Consider the following 19876-nt stretch of genomic DNA (forward strand, 5'->3'; position numbering starts at 1 on the left):
GGTTCCAATATTGAAATTTGATATTTTTCTTATATTTAGTATGTCGGAAGATTGTTATTGAAAAATACTCATAATAATATATTAGTTACGAACATATATAGTAGAAACGTGTCGCGTAAGTCAGGGTAGACATGTCACCGTTCAAATGATAATTGCGGTATTATTTCAATTCGTTTTGATATTTTTAAATATTGGTCATTATTGTGAATAGACACGTTTCTCTTTACCTTCATTGTATTTTAAGAAGAACTTTTATTTAATTTCGAAATTATATCTAAAGTGCAAAGCATCGACGGAAATAAATTTTCAACCATTTTTAAGTGGTAATTTTTTTAATAACAAACGTTGTTAGCAGTCATTAAATTATAGTAAAACTTCGGCGAAAGTTCGAAGTATACCTTAGTTAGTTCTTTGTCAATTTTTTTCATTACATTCGATTCGAAAATCTCGAAGAAACCAAGGTTTTTGAGGTTGGTTTGGTTTATGAGGTTCGTTTTTTAACTTAGTTCTATTCGTTCGTTCAGTCTTCCGTCCGCTTTATTTGAATGACTCCTCTTGTAACTCATTACACGCGGAAAATTAAAAGTCTTTTATACTATTAAGTATATAATATAGAGAGGTGAAATTTTATAAAACGAAATATAAAACTACATTCAATATTTTTTTTTTATATCAGTTTAGTGTAGTTTATCGACGATATAATAACACACAAGGTTGTTAGTAGTTATGGCGGATACAGAAAATCAAACTTCGGTTGTAACCGCAACGTCTGCGTCTAATTCACCGCAGGTTTCGTCGTCTCCAATAAATAAAAAGGAAAAAAAAGCTAAAAATCCTAGGACCAAACCATCTCATCCACCGACTTCGGAAATGGTAAACAATGTGATCAAAGGTTTAAAGGAACGCGGAGGCTCATCTTTACAAGCAATTAAAAAGTATATTGCTGCCAATTATAAAGTTGATGCAGAAAAAGTAGCGCCATTCATCAAAAAATATTTGAAAGCATCTGTAGTATCGGGATCTTTGGTACAAACTAAAGGTAAAGGAGCTTCCGGATCATTCAAATTAGCTTCGGCAACTTCATCTGGTGGTACTTCGGCTAAAACGAATGCTATTGACAAAAAGAAAAAGAAAACAGCCGCTTCTACTCCAGGCGTAACTAAATCCAAAAAAATTGTAACAGCAGCAAAACGAAATGCTATTATTGCAGGAGGAGGAGGAGGAGGAGGAGTGGATAAATCGAAAAGTATTAAGAAATCTAATGAAGGCAAAAAAACGACAGGTACAGCAGCGGCTTCCTTAAAAACTTCGACGACGACGACAACAACAACATCGATTACTGATAAGAAAGGCGTTAAAGTTGCCAAAAAATCTTCGGCTAAAGGAGGAGTCATCGCCGCCGCCGCCGCTTCCAATACAGCCAGTGCCGCATCATCCGAATTAAAAAGAAAGAATCCTACTAAAGCAAAAAAATCCAATAAAGGCAGTCCCACGAAAAAGCCGAAAGCATCAAAACCGAAAACTTCGAAAGCAGCTGCTAGCAGCTCCTCTCCTAAAGCAAGAAAAGCCGCCGCCGCCGCCGCCGCTCCTAAAAAGAAGAAATAAAAAGAATATTTTTTTTCTGACAGAAAGATGATGATGGACTGATGATGGGTACGCGACGACAATCGACAATAATAACAAATGGCCCTTATCAGGGCCACAATTTTTTCATTTATTTATGAAGAAAATAAGAAACAAATAATGTTTGTTTTGATAAAACAAGAATTTTTTGAATTTCGGTTCAATAATTGATATGTTATGTTATGTTATATGTAACATTTTCATCGATCGATGTAATGTAGGTTGTTACCACCTTCTAAATTTGTCTCGACCTACCTACGATATAGTAGATCTAATGTGTTTTATAAACTTTCAATTATTATATGTCGATATTGTCTAAAATTTGTTAGTTAAGAATAATAATTTTCTCTATCTCGTGTATGTATGTATGTATGTGTGCGTGCGTGCGTGCGCGCGCGCGTGTGTGTGTGTGTGCGTGCGTGCGCGTGTGTGTGTGTGTGTGTGTGTGCGTGTGCGGCGTGCGTCTTCTTTATCCAATCAACAATCACATCCTATGTTTATATCAAAATATTATACTAATATCATAAATGTTAAATTATTTGTGGTTCTGAAAAGAACCGTTTTTACTTACAATATATATATAAAACAAAAAATCTATTATAATCAAATAGATAAAATGTAATTCTATAAAAAAAAAAAAATTTTTGTATTTATGCTCGTTCTCCGCGAATTCTTCTAGCCAATTGGATATCCTTGGGCATAATGGTGACTCTTTTAGCATGAATGGCACACAGATTAGTATCTTCGAATAGACCTACCAAATAAGCCTCACTAGCTTCCTGGAGAGCCATAACCGCTGAACTTTGAAAACGTAAATCTGTTTTAAAATCTTGTGCTATTTCACGAACCAATCGTTGAAATGGCAATTTTCTAATAAGTAATTCGGTACTCTTTTGATAACGTCTTATCTCACGAAGAGCTACAGTACCTGGCCTATAACGATGAGGTTTTTTTACTCCACCAGTAGCTGGGGCGCTTTTACGGGCGGCTTTTGTCGCTAATTGTTTACGAGGAGCTTTCCCTCCAGTCGATTTTCTAGCCGTTTGTTTAGTACGAGCCATCTTATTTTTTTTTTTGTAAGTATACAAGAAATGTCAATATACTAAACCGCTATAGCGCTTGATAAACACACAATGAATGAGATAAATCTAGAGAGAGAGAGAGATTCGTTGTGAAAAATTAGGAAGGAAGGTTTTTTTTTTGGAAATTGTGGGGATATAAAGTGTTCACTCGGCTGCTTCTAGCGGTGCAGTTATATTTTTTTTTCCTTTTTTATATTTTTTTGGGGTTTTTTTTTTATATATTTTTTGTTTTTTCTTAATCTAATTGGGGGTGGGCGGGTACAGCTACGGCTGTATTATTCCCTATCGTCGGACATTTGTCTGGAGAATCGGTTCTCCAGGTTGCAGGGAAACCGCAGAAAACCTGCAACTCCGACGATGAATGACAATGAGGGTATGTGTTGGGGGTAGGAATTTATCTCACTGATATGGGGGAACTATCGAGGAAATTAAGGTAGGTTTCTGGGAGATCCTCGTATGCTGTTGCAAGCAGTCGATGAGGCGGATAAGGGAGCTTTTTTTGGGTTTTGAACCTAGTGGCCGCATATTGTTGGTCCAGGGGATGAGGAGGGTCTCTTTAGCAGCGGAATTATTTGATTCGATGGTTCGAATAACATATCGGGCTTGGAGGTCATTTAGGCGGCTTGGAATGGGGGTTATGTCAGTATTGACATAAACGGTGTTGCTAGGGCTAAACCTACACTTGTATTGGCAGTACCTAAGAATGGACTGCTCGCAGGTCAGGAGTCTTTTGATCAGATATTCGGGTAAAGTGCTAAAGACGTTTGCTCTATATTCGATAATGGGGCGGATGTATGTTTTATACGTATGAAGTAGGGTTAGGGGGTGGGTTCGTCCGAAATTTCCACCAAGAGCTTTGATGAGCCTGACTCGTTTCCGTACTCTGTTTAGAGTGTCATTCAGATCGGCCGTCCAATTGAGAGTGTGAGTGAATTTCACACCCAGATAGACGGCTTCTCTGCGGATTTCGAGCCCCTCTCCCCAAAGTCTCAAGTGGAGGTTTTGAGGTTGATGTTTGCGCACGGATTGGGGATGTATGAAGGCGATGGCTTGAGTTTTTTGAGAATTGAGAGTAACCCTCCATTTTCTGCACCAATCCGAAAATTGATTCAGAATATTTTGGGATTTGATATTGAGAGAGCGCATGTTTTGGGCGTAGGCGATGAGTGCGGTGTCATCAGCGTACATTTGGATTTTCACTGTTGGGTCCAGTGGGATTGGAGTGTCATACGTATAGATTATATAGAGTAGTGGGGACAGAATTGAGCCTTGTGGAACGCCAGTAAGTGGGGTAAAAGATTCGGAAAGGCAATGACCAACTTTGACTTTGATGGAGCGGTTGGTGAGATATGAATATATCAATTTTATAGTAGGAGGTGGCATGCGGATAGTCAGAAGCTTCCTAATAAGTCCGGCATGCCAGACCTGGTCGAAAGCTTTCTGAACATCCATGAAAATGGCGGAGGCACACTGGTGTTGGTTCATCGCTTTGGTTAAGATGGTTTGAAGATTGGTGATGGCGTTTTGGGTGGAGTGTTTGGGCCTGAATCCGAATTGGAGTTTTGGAATAATATTAAGCTCTGTACAGAAGTCCCAGATTCTGTCTTTAATCAAACGTTCAAAGACTTTACCCAAGACGCTGATGAGCGAAATAGGGCGGTAAGGTTCAGGATTGGAAGGGTCTTTGCCGGGTTTGGGAATGAGAACCGTGTTGGCGGATTTCCAACATTGAGGAAAGTAAGAGAAAGCCAAGCAGGCGTCAAATAGACCGCAGAGCTTAGGGAGAGCTGTCTCAGGCAGGTTTTTTAATGCCTGTCTTGAGATTCCGTCCCGCCCGGGAGCGGAGTTCTTCCCGGCTCGGCAAGCCGATCTAACAACATCCACGGTAAATGGTGCGAGAAGTGGAACGTTCTCATTTAGTTGGGTAATCCAGTGGGGGCTCAGGGTTATGTTTTGGGTGAAGAAGTGGGTTTCATCGGCAAAGTCCCGTGAGAAATGGGGGTTGTCAGTTGGAGTAAAGACAGTTTGTAAGCTGTTTTTGAAGACGGTGGCTTTGTCTTCGGGCGAGAAATACTTTCGTCCTTGTACTTCAAGGTGTGATTCTACATACTTTCGTTGGCCAATTAGTCTGTAGAATTGTTGCCAAAACGCACGACCCCGTCTATAGTCCAAGTCGGCAGTGGCGGCCTCCCACTTTCTCCGCTTTTCAGCATTGATTTCCAGCCTGACTTGGGCGTTGAGACTGTTCCATTGCGTTTTGACTGCTGGGTCTCTAGTACTAATGTACAGCCTATATAACTGTCTTTTCTGACGAATTTTGGATCGGATATTTTGAGAGATTGATATATAGTTGGTATGAACGGTGGTAAGAGGGACGGCGATGTCTTGCGCATCGATAATGAGGGATTGGAAATCCTCCGCGTATTTGTCTAGTTCTTCGGTAGTTCGAATAATAGTGGGTTGGGGTAAATTGGTATCGATATGGTTTGCGAAGGAGATCCAGTCGGCATTTTTGAAGTCCCGATAGGTGAAACTAGTTGGAGGGGGTTTTATTGGGTTGAAAAAAGATGTATTGACCAATAAGGGAACGTGGTCTGAGGTGATTGGGTCGCCTATAGAGCATTCGTCTTCGATAAGGGTAATTAATCTGTCCGTGCAGATTATGTGGTCGACGATGGAAGAGCCCAGGTGACTTACGAGTGTTGGATTTCGGTTTTTAATCCGAGAAAGGGGAAGAGAAATTAGAGAGTCCGCGAGAGTTCTGCCGGCTAGGTTGGTGGTGGTATCACCAAAAAGGGTATTCCTGGAGTTGAGGTCTCCCATAATGATGGCTCTAGGAAGAGTGGATGCATATTCGAGGAGGTCGAGGGAGAGTGATTGTTGTGGGTGTTTGTAATAAGAGATGAAAGTGATAGTCCCGTTATTACACGATATATCGATGGCTATGCAATCCAGATTCTGTTGAGACAGAAATGGGGGTAGGGGATGGGGAGTCGATGGGAGTCCGTTACGGACGAGAAGTCCGTTGCCGTGACAGTAGGAATTTCTGTCCAAGTGGAAGGTGGTATAGCCAGTGAAACTTGGAGGTAATTTGGAAAGGGTGTCGGTTATAGATAAGATTTGGATATTGTGAGAGCTTAATAAGTGCTTCAGTAGATGTCGTTTTCTGGCTAAACCTTGGCAATTAACGGTCCCTATTGTAAAGTCCATGGAACTTTATTTTTCAGTGGGAAGTGTTTGGTTTTTGGGTGAAAGCGAAATGAATGCGGTTACCCACGCCGCTGGTTACGGTACAATTATAACCGTAAAAAGAGGGAATGAGGCGTTGTAGCGTTTCGGCTACAAGCGCCCGAGAAGTGGGGATGGCATTCATTATAGTTGTTGCCAAGATTTCAATCAGGATTTTGGTGTCAGTAGACAGGTCATAAGGGGTTTGAGGTTTTTCTAGGGTGACTGGGGCTGTATCCTGGGGGGCTTTCGGAGTTTCAATCCTTTTCGGGAAGCAGGGGTGGAAGGCGGGGTGAGGTCCACCACAATTTTTACAGGTAGGGAAGTTAGCTTTTGGGCATTTTTCTGGCTTGTGACCAGAAGCACCACAGGTTGGACAGATGGGTTTGGCTTTGCAGGTGTCTGTGGAGTGGCCGGTAGATGAGCAACGGTTGCAATATTTTGGGACTGCGGGTATGGTGTTTGAATTTGAGGCTTCGCAGTAGTGCGAAAGCCCGTGGAAGTTTATACCCTTGGTTAGGGCGTGATGGTAGGCGGTTTCGGAATCTGTTATGATTCGGAACATGGATGTGGGTTTATTTGTGGATCTAGCTATGATTCTCCAAGTTTTAAGGACAGGGAATTTCAGGATAGAGAGGATCTCCAGGAACTCTTCTTCGGTGTAAGATTGGTCTACATTCTTGCAGACCAGAGAAAAGGTGTTTTTTTTTGGTTTTAGTGGTTAGGGGTTTTTGGACTCGTTGGGGAGAATTTATCGGGATAACGACGATTTTCTCGTCGCCTATGGCGTAACGGATTTTCCTTGCCAACGTTTCGTGATGAAACGTGGAAGGAATTTTGAGGAGGGCGGTTCCATTGGGGTTAGCTTTGAGAAAGCTCATTTGTCCCCTCAATAGCTCTTGCGTATTGAGGAGATTGTAGAGCTCTCTCTGTTATGTATATTTTGTTGGGAGGTTTCTCAGATTGAGTGTTTGAAGTGGAGGACATTGAGCGGAGGTGTGTGATTGAGGTTGTTGTTGGGTGATAGTTTGGGATTGTTGGTGGGTTCTGGGGGTTTGGGTTTGAGTTGGTGCTTGGGGTTTAGTTGTATTTTGGGTAATTTTTTTTTTACTTTTGAGGTATTGAGATTGACTTGGAACTTAGAGGGGGAATATTGGTTTTCGGGATCGCGCCTTGTCGGGTATAATCAACCCGCTGGGATTTAGAGTTGGACGATTTCTGCGAGACCCTAGATGCATAGGAATCCGCAGATGGTGCTGGTGAGGAACTTCTACTATTCTCGAGTGATTTCCTTTCGATATAATCAATGACATTGCGAAATTGGTGTATCAGTTGTGGACTTATTCGCGAGAGGTTTGCGATAAGTTCTGAGCAGATTTTCTCCTCAAGAAGAGACTTAGGGTTGGTCGGGAGTGGTGGGAATTCATCAGTGGTGGATACTGGTTTACTTCAACAAACGATGTATACGTCCTACAGGAAATTGTAATCCAGCTCGGTTTGAGCGAGATTTTGCCTTTCCCTTTACTTTACCACCTTAACCACGTCCAGACATTTATATATATATATATATATATTTATATATATATATATATATATATATATATATATATATATTTTTCTTTTTCTAAAACAAAAAAAAATAGAACTTTATCAATTGAAAACTATGAAGCAACCGATGCGACGAAACTAACTGTTAAACAAAAAAATTTACACTCGACCTATCTATTTATATTAACATGCCCTACCAATGAAATTATAGCAAATGCGCAAACGTAGAAGGGCGGAGCCTATTATAATTACGTACGTTGATATAAAAGAGAGGGACATAAGTGCTGTTAACTGGGGTTGGGCTGTGTTAGTTGACTCCAAGACTTCGACGAGTGAACAAGTGTGACAGTGAAGTGAAGTGAAAGCGGACTCAGGTAGTCAGGTGAGACACTGATAAAACTTTCCTTTTTCTTTTCAGCAGGTAGCTGTGCCTTGACACAGCCTTTTATTTATAATGCTAAAAATCATTTCTGCATGAAAGAATTGTGTTTATCAACACAAATTTGATTGTGCGGAATTTCTCCGTTTTCAAAATAGCCGTACTTCTCAGTACGGCTTAACATTTTATTTTTAGATAATTTCTAGGTACTCCAGAAAAATTGGAAAACCAAGACAGAAATTAACAGGCATGGAGCCTGAGAACTCCAAGAATAGGGAAAAACCCTACGACAGAGGATCGTCTGCCGAAAAACCAAGACAAAGCAAAGATACCAAAATTAAACGACTAGAAGAAGAGAAAATCATTGAGTGTTCAAAAATGATAACTGAATATCAATTATTGACAAAGACGTTGACCCAACAAATTAAATCCCTCGAAGAGAGAATTAAAGATTATGAAGAGAGAGAGAGACTGAAAAAAATCAGCTTATTGTGACCCTAAAGGATTATACTTACGAACTGAAAGTCGAGAACGAAGCACTTGCAAAAAAAATAGAAGAGATGGAAAGGTACCCAACTACAGGAGGAGTAGATAATACGAAAACTCCGAAAACTCAGAAGAAATTGAACGAAGAACCACAAAATGAAGACTGCCCTATGGAAGGAGACTTCACGGAAGTGAAGAACAAAAAAAAAGCAGACAAACAATCCTCAGACGAAGAAGAAGAAACATCAACGGACAATCAAATCCAAGAAGAATTGGAGAAAATAAAAAAAGACGAACAAAGGAAACAGACAAAACCGGAGAGAAGGCCACCTCCGATAATTCTAAAATCCCCTCTCATGTGGACAGCACTACGCAAACAGCTAGTGCAAAGAAAAATCGACGCCCAGTGTAAAATGGGAATACACACGGGCAAAATAACGACGGCGACTAAAGACGACTTTAACAAGATGAAGATGCTCCTGAGCGAGTATAAGGAAATTGAGTGGTATACATACCTACTCAATGAAGAAAAGGAGAGGAAGCTCGTCATAAAAGGACTTGCTGTTAACACCCCAGTGTCGGAGGTAGAGGAGGAATTGAAGGAAAATGGACTTAGACCGAAGAAAGTATGGCAGTTGACAAGCCGTACTCAAAGAAATCAGGACAACACACGAAAACTACTACCTATATACATGGTAGTAATAGAACCAAAAGAAGAACCAACTTATGAGAAGTTGAGATACCTCTGCCACACAAAAATAAGTGTGGTAGAACAAAAAAGGCACGACGGACCTGTACAATGTTACAGGTGTCAGGGATTCCATCACGGACAAAGCACGTGCAACATGGACGTGCACTGCGTGAGATGCGCGGGAGCGCATAGAGCGGCGGAATGCACGCTCAGCAAGACGGAAAAACCGAATTGCAAGAACTACGGAGGAGAACACCCCGCAAACTACAAAGGGTGCCCGAAACACCCGAAAAAGACGGAGAACAACCAAGCAAGGAACACCACGCAAACAGGACGCACTTACGCACAAGTTGCGAAAAAAACAACAAAGACAGAAGAAAAAACATCGGAGCTACTGAGTATGTTGCAAAATATGCAGATACTCATAGCAACACTCATTGCCCAACAAAAATAAACCACAAGAGGACACCCCCCGACACGGTAATTCTGCATTTCACAAGGAAATGTAGAGTTATATATCGGGGAGAGCTATAGAAAAGGCGAAGGACCACTCGGATTAGATCTTTCCCTATCGGCAGGAGATAGGAAGAGGTATACCCGAGTCCACGAAACACACACACACACACGAAGACGTCCAGAACAAGAAGCCAAGAGTGTATAGCCAACAGGCTAATCTCTTAATAAAAAGAAAAGACATCCCAGAATCTCCCATAGACCTAAGGGGAGAGGAGGGATTCTAGACGCGAAACTGCGACGTGAAAGAGGATGAGGACCTGTCGGAAGTGACAGGGGGTGGTTGGAATGTTCTTCTTCGCACCCACTCGTGGATTTATCCTGTTAACTGCTAATTTTACCCTCTTTTCGTCGATAAATACGGTACGTCATCCAAGTGTTTTTATTTTATTTCAAGAGAAATAATGCCACCAAAAGCTAGCGGAAAGGCAGCGAAAAAAGCCGGAAAGGCTCAAAAGAATATTTCGAAAGCCGATAAAAAGAAAAAAAGGAGGAGGAAGGAAAGTTATGCTATTTACATTTACAAAGTACTTAAGCAAGTTCATCCTGACACCGGTATATCGAGTAAAGCTATGAGTATAATGAATAGTTTTGTTAATGATATATTCGAACGTATCGCCGCCGAAGCATCCAGATTGGCTCATTATAATAAACGTTCAACAATTACAAGTAGAGAAATTCAAACTGCAGTGAGACTACTTCTTCCCGGAGAATTGGCAAAACACGCAGACAGTGAAAGAACTAAAGCAGTTACCAAATATACTAGTTCTAAATAATAAGTATAACATATCTACTATATTGACAGAAAATTTTTTATTTTATTTACTTAAATAATAACATCGACCAAACAAAAAAAACGGTTCTTTTCAGAACCACAATACTACTTTTTTTTATTTATATATGATAACAACGAACGAAAGACTTTAATTCAATTGAATTCTATTAAATATGACGAAAGATGATAAGCCACTTAACTGAAAAATCCTCTTCTAAGATCAATAAAAATTTATTGTGTATTAATATTATAAGGCCATGTTTTTCCGTTGTACGTACATATATATATATATATATATATATATATATATATATATATATATATATATATATATATATAAAACTTTCTAACGTCGCTTTTGTTTTAAAAAGTTTCATATACTAATTCACTGTCGGCTAAAGGCAAAAAAAAAACCCGACCGCCGGTAAGATAAAACATACAAAGCGGTTGGTCGGTTGCCGTTGTTAAAGTAGTTTTTGTGGCGTCTTTGAAGTTTTGTTAAAAACACTTTTTTTTTCTTTCCAAATTGGTTTGAAATTTTAAATAAAATATGTTCATTTCCTAAAATAATATACTATACAATGTAAAAAAAATTGTCGGATAAAATATGAAATATTGTGTAATAGACAGACATAGTTGTGAAGTAGTTAGTTCGTTCGAAGAAAATATAATCAGTCAATCAATCTATTGTAATAATTATAATTTGCTACTACCACCACCACCACCCACCATTCAATATTATCTAAAATGAAATATAAGCGGGTTCCAATATTGAAATTTGATATTTTTCTTATATTTAGTATGTCGGAAGATTGTTATTGAAAAATACTCATAATAATATATTAGTTACGAACATATATAGTAGAAACGTGTCGCGTAAGTCAGGGTAGACATGTCACCGTTCAAATGATAATTGCGGTATTATTTCAATTCGTTTTGATATTTTTAAATATTGGTCATTATTGTGAATAGACACGTTTCTCTTTACCTTCATTGTATTTTAAGAAGGACTTTTATTTAATTTCGAAATTATATCTAAAGTGCTAAGCATCGACGGAAATAAATTTTTAACCATTTTTAAGTGGTACTTTTTTTTAATAACAAACGTTGTTAGCAGTCATTAAATTATAGTAAAACTTCGGCGAAAGTTCGAAGTATACCTTAGTTAGTTCTTTGTCAATTTTTTTCATTACATTCGATTCGAAAATCTCGAAGAAACCAAGGTTTTTGAGGTTGGTTTGGTTTATGAGGTTCGTAATTTAATTAAAAAGGTTCTTTATTCTGTTTATGATTCCCAAATTAACAATACATATAAAAATAACAATATAAAATGTGTATGCCGATGGTCTGGTGATCTTTACATGTATTGAGTGCGTCTGAAGTATTAAGCTGGCTCCTTGTTTCTTCAACATTAACTTTGTTCCTAATATATGTTTATGATTCCTAGCATCTTTTGACTGGGTTATCTCTGAAAAGCAGCTGAAAAACAGAGTTTCAGAATCGACTGGGGGAATATTTTTCGAGAAAGCAACATGACTGACGTTGTTTTATTTGATATTAATTATTATTATTATTATTTTGAAATATTCTATACATTTGTGATGAATAAACGTTTGGAGTTGAACAACCTTGTTATATGGTTAGCGACCCATGCAGAAGCCTACACCCACTATCTCGGATGTCTTCTGCGCGATTTGCGTCTTTGAGGCTCTTACGAAGATCGTTTGGCAGACAATAATTGTAAAAATTTGTAGAGATTTTTGTTATAAAGTCTTTAATAGTGGGTATATCGGCTTTGTTATATAACCACGTGTTTCTGGGTAGTTTGGGATAGCAATTATATTTTATCGCCATCCGTAAACACTTGTTCTGTATCACTTGCAGGGAGTTGAAATTGTGTTTGGAGCCGTTATAATAAACTGGGGCTGCGTATGTGAGTATTGGACGTATGATCTGTTTGTATATAAGTATTTTGTTTTGGCTTGTGAGATTACTGTGTCGGCATATGAGTGGGTACAGTTTGCCCATTGCAATCTTGGTTTTATGTATTTGTTGCATGATATGTGCTTTTGCATTTGTGTTGCCTTGTACAGTATACCCCAAATATTTCAGGGTGTTACTGGGTGTAATGAGGTGTCCATCTACATATAGCTGAGATTGCAGTGAGCAGTTTTTTCTAGCTATTTTCCTGAGTAATAAATACTCTGTTTTGGATGCATTAATGGCTAATTTGTGTTCGTGTAAATATGGTATAATTTTTGTGTTGATGTGATTTTGTGCGATGTCTAATGCGTGATCTGGATTCTTTGCTGTCGATACAAAACAGGTGTCGTCGGCATATATGGCGGTAAGAAGTTGCGGGGAAGTTGGTAGATCATGGATAAATATGGAATATAGCAAAGGAGATAACACAGAGCCTTGTGGTATTCCAGCTTGTATTGAAAATGGTCCAGCTGTGTGATTTTCCATTTTAGTGAAGAATTTACGATTCGTTAGGTATGAATTTAAAATTTTAATAAAATAGCTTGGTATACCTAATTTGATTAATTTGTGAACTAATCCCTCGGGCCATACGGAGTCAAATGCTTTCTGTATGTCGATAGTGACCATAATTGCTTTTTCTTTGTTTTGGAAGCCTTCTCTAATATAATTTAAAACTCTGATGATTTGAGCCACTGTGCTGTGACCGCTTCTGAATCCGTATTGCTCGGAAGGTATAGTATTATGTTTATCTATGAAATTTTGTAATCTTTTAAGGATTATTTTATCAATTACCTTTGTTATATTATTCAGTAGGGAAATTGGTCTGTAGCTATCCACATAACATGGTTGTTTGTTAGCTTTGATTATTGGTATGATGTTGGCAATCTTGAGCATATCCGGGTATTGACCAGTTTTAATAATGAAATTTATTATGTATGTAAGTTGTACTATTGCTTTTTTTGGTATATTTTTGAGTAAAATGTTAGGTACCCCGTCTGATCCCGGGGCTGTTTTATTTTTTAATTGTTGTATTGTGTTGTAAACTTCTGTACAAGTTGTTAAGTTTTGTGTATTTAAAGTCTTTAATGAATTCAGGTATTGATGAACTGATTGTGTGATATTTTGATGGTATTGTGTGTGTTGTGAATAATTTATAAAGTTGTTTTGAAAATACTCTCCGAACTTTTCCGCTATTTCGATTTCATTAGTAAACGTATGTCCGTTACTAATAATTTTATTAAATTTATTTTGTTTGAATCTGAGACGTTTCGCGATTTTCCATAGCGAGTTGTTTTCTGGTTGTAAGGTGTTCAAAAAATTGGACCATTCGTTGTTTTTGTGTTCTTTTATCAAGTTGTTTATTGTGTGTTGATAGTGTTTTAGTAGTGAATGATCGTTATCGTGCCTAGTTTGTTGCCATTTTCTCCTTATTTTGTTTTTCTCGTGTATTGTTTGTATGATGTGATCTGGGAGAGTATTATGGAATTGGGTTTTTGGTTTTAATATAGTTGATTGATTTCTTGCTGTGATGATAATATTTTGAAGATTTCCAATTATCTTTGTTAAGTGTTGTGTATTTTCTATTTTGTCTGTTATTGTGATGTTTTCATTTATGTGTTTTCTAAATTTTACCCAGCTTGTAGTGTTGTAATCGTATGTTTTTGTAATGACAGGGTTATGTATATTGTGTGAAAGTTTCAGATGGATAAGGACAGGATCGTGATCGGAGTTGAAGTCTGTTAGTGTTTTTATTTTGTGTATGTTGTTAATGTTTTTCCCTATGGCTATGTCGAGTGTGCTGGGAGTGAAGTTTGCGTATGGAAAATGCGTTGGTTCATCAGTATTGAATATAATACAATCAGAATTGTCACAAAATTTCAAAAGAGTATTTCCGTTTTTATTAGGGAGTTTAGCGTAATGATCCCACAGTGGATGTCGACAATTAAGATCACTTACTATCAGAACTTTGTTGTGTGTTTTTGTGATATTGTGAAAGTCCAATTCTTTTAACGTATTACCGGGAGGATTATAAACACCGACTATTTTAATTTTATTATCTAAGAGTATTGGGATATGCTCAATTGATGTATTATTTTGTTGCAAGAGTTGGAAATTTATGCCTTTTTTGATTAACAATGCGATACCACCACCGTTGGCATCGGCGGGGCGATCTTGTCTAATGAGACGATATTCTGGGTTTCCAAAGTTAATTGATTTATTTGGTTTAAGAAGTGTCTCGATAAGAAAGAAAATATCTGGTTTGTGAATGTCGAGAAAATGTCTGATGAGATGGAGTTTGCTATAAACTCCACGTACATTACAGAATATAATTTTAAGATTAAATCGTTTTTGAAATACTGTTCTACCACCTACCTGCCTAGATGTCATAGTTGTCTATATTAGTAACAAAGTTATTGTAGATCGTGAATTTCTCCATTTTATTGTTTGCCTTCTTCATTTCCTCTAGTAGATCAGCAACGGCTCTGCTAAGTTCGTCCAAGTTTACCAAGGAGTGAAGTTCTTTGAACATGTTGTTCAGCTCGGTGAATTTGGTTATATCGTTGTTGGGTGGTCTGGGTTGAACGTTTGTTGTTTTTGATTGTATTTGAGGCTGTTCATTTTGGGGGGTTGTTTGGGGAATGTTTTTGGATGGGAGGCTGGGAAAATCTTCATTGTTGTTTCTTTTTGTCCATGGGTTGTTTGTTGGAATAGGAGCTGGGATATATTTTGTGGTGGTGGTAGTGGTGGTGGTTTTGGATTTTAGATTGATTGATTTCTTTTCTTCAAGCCATATTTTCCTTTTTATGAATTCTGGACAAATTTCTGCGTTTGCAGGGTGGTCTCCTCTGCAGTTGGCGCATCGGGCAGGAAGCGATCTTTCTTTAACACATTCTGGTGTAAGATGTTGCCCCGCGCATTTTAGGCATCTCGGCGTTCTACCGCAATTTGAGGTAGCGCGGCCCCAGAGCTGACAGATGTGGCATTGTATGATTGGTTTGTTTTGTCTTCTATGTTCCCATACAACCCTTGTGTGTTCGATTACTCTTACCGTTTTATTCAGGTAGTCCAGAGTAATTTTGGAGTCTGTAATAACTAAATAAAGGGGGCGACCCTTCGTTGTCATACGATAAATGTCCTTAATTTGAATTTTATGAATTTTTTCAAGCTCTTCTCGGATGTCAATGATGTGTAGCCCTTCTGCTAGGCCTCTTAGTACGAATGCGTGTGTTTTGTCTTCTCGTCTGGAGTAGGTGTGAAATTGAATTTTTTCCCGTTCCAGTGTTTTTTTCAAATTCTCAAAGTCGCTAGCATCTTTGGTGAATACGATTGTTGAATTGTTTGTATACTTAAGTTCGAATGGGTTTTTGACTTCTTCTGTTATTCTGTTTACCATATGCCTGTGGTGTGAAACGTTTCCGTCAATTACTATTGGTGGGCATGCGATGAGTTTCTTAGAGATTTTGGAGGCTGCTTTTGTACGTTTATTCTCTTGGATGCCTGTGTCGTCATCATCGCTGGTAACACCGAAGTTATTGAACTTTCTGAAGTGAGTTTTCTTCATTTTCTTATGTGTTTTGAATGTAGTTTGTTTCTCGTCTTCAGAGAGTTCAGATAGCGTATCGTAATTGTTGTGTGTTTCGATTGTGGCTTGTTTGTTTGTCTGACTCAGTATTTTATTGAAAGATACACATTTTTTGGGTTTTTCGAATCCCGGTGGTGTGACGTCTCTAGTGTCCATGGGTTCATTTGTGGTGATTGTCTGGATTGCGTTTATGTCTACTTTTTGTTGTTCCGCACTAGACATATTTAGTTTTCTAGCAGTTATTTTAGAATTTTTCTTAACAATTTTCTCGTATTGCGACGTGAAATTGTCGGTTGTTATTCCAACGCCAGTATTCTCAGCGTCTTCAACTTCCTACCCCCATGAGAGATTAGCAGGTTTATGTATTTGTGCTTGAATTGTTGTTGTTTCAGGGACGTTTGTCGATCTCTTTGAGCTTATGTCTTCCTCTGATGAGTCACTGCGCTGTGATCCTATAGTATCTTCTTCCATTTGTACTTTTGTTTGTGTTACTTTGTTTAATGATCTATCCGGTGTGGAGGTATTATTGGCCGAACTGCCTCTACACACAGGAATTGACAACTCAGAGTTGAAAGACTTCAGCCCTATTATATCACTATCGCAAGTGATATTTTTGTTTTCTGAACACTTGTTAATGTTTTTGTTTATTTGTTCTGGACACTTTTCGATGTTAACTTCTGAACACTTTGCTTTAGATGGTTGGTTGTTGGTCAACTCAATACATTTAGATAGCGACGATACGTCGATTGTTTCTAAACACTGTTTTGGAATAATTATCGTTTCCAAACTATCAGTTTTATTTGTTTTATCTTCAATCAAAAAATCTTCATCAATATAAACTAGTTTTAGAAAATTTTTGTTTTCTTTTTTATTCTATTGATTTCTGAAGAGTATTTTGACAGTGAATTTTCATCTGTAGTATCGGCACTGCGACGTGGAACGTCGGGATCAAAACTACGACTAGATTCCCGTACACTTATTTTAGGAACCGTTTTATGTGTGTTGGTTTTTGTAAGTCTTTTTATTTTATTAGTTTTTGTTATTGTCTTATGTTTTAACGTACCTTTATATCTTCTTTTCGGTGACGTTATCACTGACACTATTGTTCTATTAACACGCACATTTTTATCAATATTGAGATTTTCGCTAGAGAATATTTCTGGTTTTTGCACATTAAGTTTTTGTATTTTTTCCCTCAACGGTGTAGTCCCCGTGATGGGGGGCGAAGGTAGACTTAGTAAATCTATGCGTAGGTTTTCAATTAGACCAATAGATTAACTATAATATTGAATAGTAATAATAATGAGGGGGTACACTTTGCTTGAGGTTTATACTGGTCGTAAAATATATCACTATACAGATTACAAAACAATCGTTAAACGCGTGTTCTCTCCTCAGTAGCTGATTAGAGAATGAGGTTCGTTTTTTAACTTAGTTCTATTCGTTCGTTCAGTCTTCCGTACGCTTTATTTGAATGACTCCTCTTGTAATTCATTACACGCGGAAAATTAAAAGTCTTTTATACTATTAAGAATATAATATAGAGAGGTGAAATTTTATAAAACGAAATATAAAACTACATTCAATATTTTTTTTTATATCAGTTTAGTGTAGTTTATCGACTATATAATAACACACAAGGTTGTTAGTAGTTATGGCGGATACAGAAAATCAAACTTCGGTTGTAACCGCAACGTCTGCGTCTAATTCACCGCAGGTTTCGTCGTCTCCAATAAATAAAAAGGAAAAAAAAGCTAAAAATCCTAGGACCAAACCATCTCATCCACCGACTTCGGAAATGGTAAACAATGCGATCAAAGGTTTAAAGGAACGCGGAGGCTCATCTTTACAAGCAATTAAAAAGTACATTGCTGCCATTTATAAAGTTGATGCAGAAAAAGTAGCGCCATTCATCAAAAAATATTTGAAAGCATCTGTAGTATCGGGATCTTTGGTACAAACTAAAGGTAAAGGAGCTTCCGGATCATTCAAATTAGCTTCGGCAACTTCATCTGGTGGTAGTTCGGCTAAAACGAATGCTATTGACAAAAAGAAAAAGAAAACAGCCGCTTCTACTCCAGGCGTAACTAAATCCAAAAAAATTGTAACAGCAGCAAAACGAAATGCTATTATTGCAGGAGGAGGAGGAGGAGGAGTGGATGAGTGCAGCCAGTGCCGCATCATCCGAATTAAAAAGGAAGAATCCTACTAAAGCAAAAAAATCCAATAAAGGCAGTCCCACGAAAAAACCGAAAGCAGCTAGCAGTTCCTCTCCTAAAGCAAGAAAAGCCGCCGCCGCCGCCGCTCCTAAAAAGAAGAAATAAAAAGAATATTTTTTTTCTGACAGAAAGATAGTACAACAATCGAGAAGTATTATCGGACTGATGATGGGTACGACGACAATCGACAATAATAACAAATGGCCCTTGTCAGGGCCACAATTTTTTCATTTATTTATGAAGAAAATAAGAAACAAATAATGTTTGTTTTGATAAAACAAGAATTTTTTGAATTTCGGTTCAATAATTGATATGTTATGTTATGTTATATGTAACATTTTCATCGATCGATGTAATGTAGGTTGTTACCACCTTCTAAATTTGTCTCGACCTACCTACGATATAGTAGATCTAATGTGTTTTATAAACTTTCAATTATTATATGTCGATATTGTCTAAAATTTGTTAGTTAAGAATAATAATTTTCTCTATCTCGTGTATGTATGTATGTATGTGTGCGTGCGTGCGTGCGCGCGCGCGTGTGTGTGTGTGTGCGTGCGTGCGCGTGTGTGTGTGTGTGTGTGTGTGCGTGTGCGGCGTGCGTCTTCTTTATCCAATCAACAATCACATCCTATGTTTATATCAAAATATTATACTAATATCATAAATGTTAAATTATTTGTGGTTCTGAAAAGAACCGTTTTTACTTACAATATATATATAAAACAAAAAATCTATTATAATCAAATAGATAAAATGTAATTCTATAAAAAAAAAAATTTTTGTATTTATGCTCGTTCTCCGCGAATTCTTCTAGCCAATTGGATATCCTTGGGCATAATGGTGACTCTTTTAGCATGAATGGCACACAGATTAGTATCTTCGAATAGACCTACCAAATAAGCCTCACTAGCTTCCTGGAGAGCCATAACCGCTGAACTTTGAAAACGTAAATCTGTTTTAAAATCTTGTGCTATTTCACGAACCAATCGTTGAAACGGCAATTTTCTAATAAGTAATTCGGTACTCTTTTGATAACGTCTTATCTCACGAAGAGCTACAGTACCTGGCCTATAACGATGAGGTTTTTTTACTCCACCAGTAGCTGGTGCGCTTTTACGGGCGGCTTTTGTCGCTAATTGTTTACGAGGAGCTTTCCCTCCAGTCGATTTTCTAGCCGTTTGTTTAGTACGAGCCATCTTATTTTTTTTTTGTAAGTATACAAGAAATGTCAATATACTAAACGGCTATAGCAGCTTGATAAACACACAATGAATGAGATAAATCTAAGAGAGAGAGATTCGTTGTGATGAATTTGGGAGGAAGGTTTTTTTTTTTTGGTAATTTGGTTACGATTAGCTTAGGCCCTGATATAGGAATTTTTTCCTCTGCAGGGCTGGGTATGTGGATATTTTGTTGGGAAGTGTTTGCTCGGCTGCTTCTAGCGGTGTAGTTTTTTTTTCTTTTTGTATTTTTTTGGGGGATTTTTTTTATATTTTTTTTGTTAAGTTTTTGTTTTTTCTTAATCTAATTGGGGGTGGGCGGGTACAGCTGCGGCTGTATTATTCCCTATCGTCGGTCATTTGTCTGGAGAATCGGTTCTCCAGGTTGCAGGGAAACCGCAGAAAACCTGCAACTCCGACGATCGAATGGCAGTGAGGGTGGGTGTTGGGGGCGGAATTTATCTCACTGATAAGGGGGAACTATCGAGGAAATTAAGGTAGGTTTCCGGGAGATCCTCGTATGCTGTTGCTAGTAGTCGAAGT

The 19876-nt window shown here is 38.0% G+C and overlaps 3 protein-coding genes across 3 annotated transcripts; all 3 read left to right on the forward strand.

Moving 5' to 3' along the window:
• Positions 1 to 780: 780 nt before the first annotated feature.
• On the forward strand, positions 781 to 1605 carry LOC130452123 (histone H1-like; the record flags this gene model as incomplete). The annotated part of the gene is made up of 2 exons (XM_056791440.1): positions 781 to 1282; positions 1352 to 1605. Coding segments are annotated over 2 exons (756 nt in total), but the record flags the coding sequence as incomplete, so codon positions are not given.
• An 8295-nt stretch (positions 1606 to 9900) lies between these two features.
• Positions 9901 to 10326, forward strand: LOC130452121 (histone H2B-like). Its single transcript, XM_056791439.1, has one exon. The coding sequence runs from the start codon at positions 9955 to 9957 to the stop codon at positions 10324 to 10326; it is 372 nt and encodes a 123-aa protein (XP_056647417.1). The 5' UTR covers positions 9901 to 9954.
• Positions 10327 to 17545: 7219 nt separating this feature from the next.
• Positions 17546 to 19481, forward strand: LOC130452126 (histone H1-III-like). The gene is made up of 3 exons (XM_056791444.1): positions 17546 to 17917; positions 18030 to 18170; positions 19470 to 19481. The coding sequence occupies exons 1-3, from the start codon at positions 17546 to 17548 to the stop codon at positions 19479 to 19481; spliced, it is 525 nt and encodes a 174-aa protein (XP_056647422.1).
• Positions 19482 to 19876: the final 395 nt, after the last annotated feature.

Source organism: Diorhabda sublineata, unplaced genomic scaffold (assembly GCF_026230105.1).
Source record: "Diorhabda sublineata isolate icDioSubl1.1 unplaced genomic scaffold, icDioSubl1.1 Dsub_19, whole genome shotgun sequence".
Lineage (NCBI taxonomy): Eukaryota > Metazoa > Arthropoda > Insecta > Coleoptera > Chrysomelidae > Diorhabda > Diorhabda sublineata.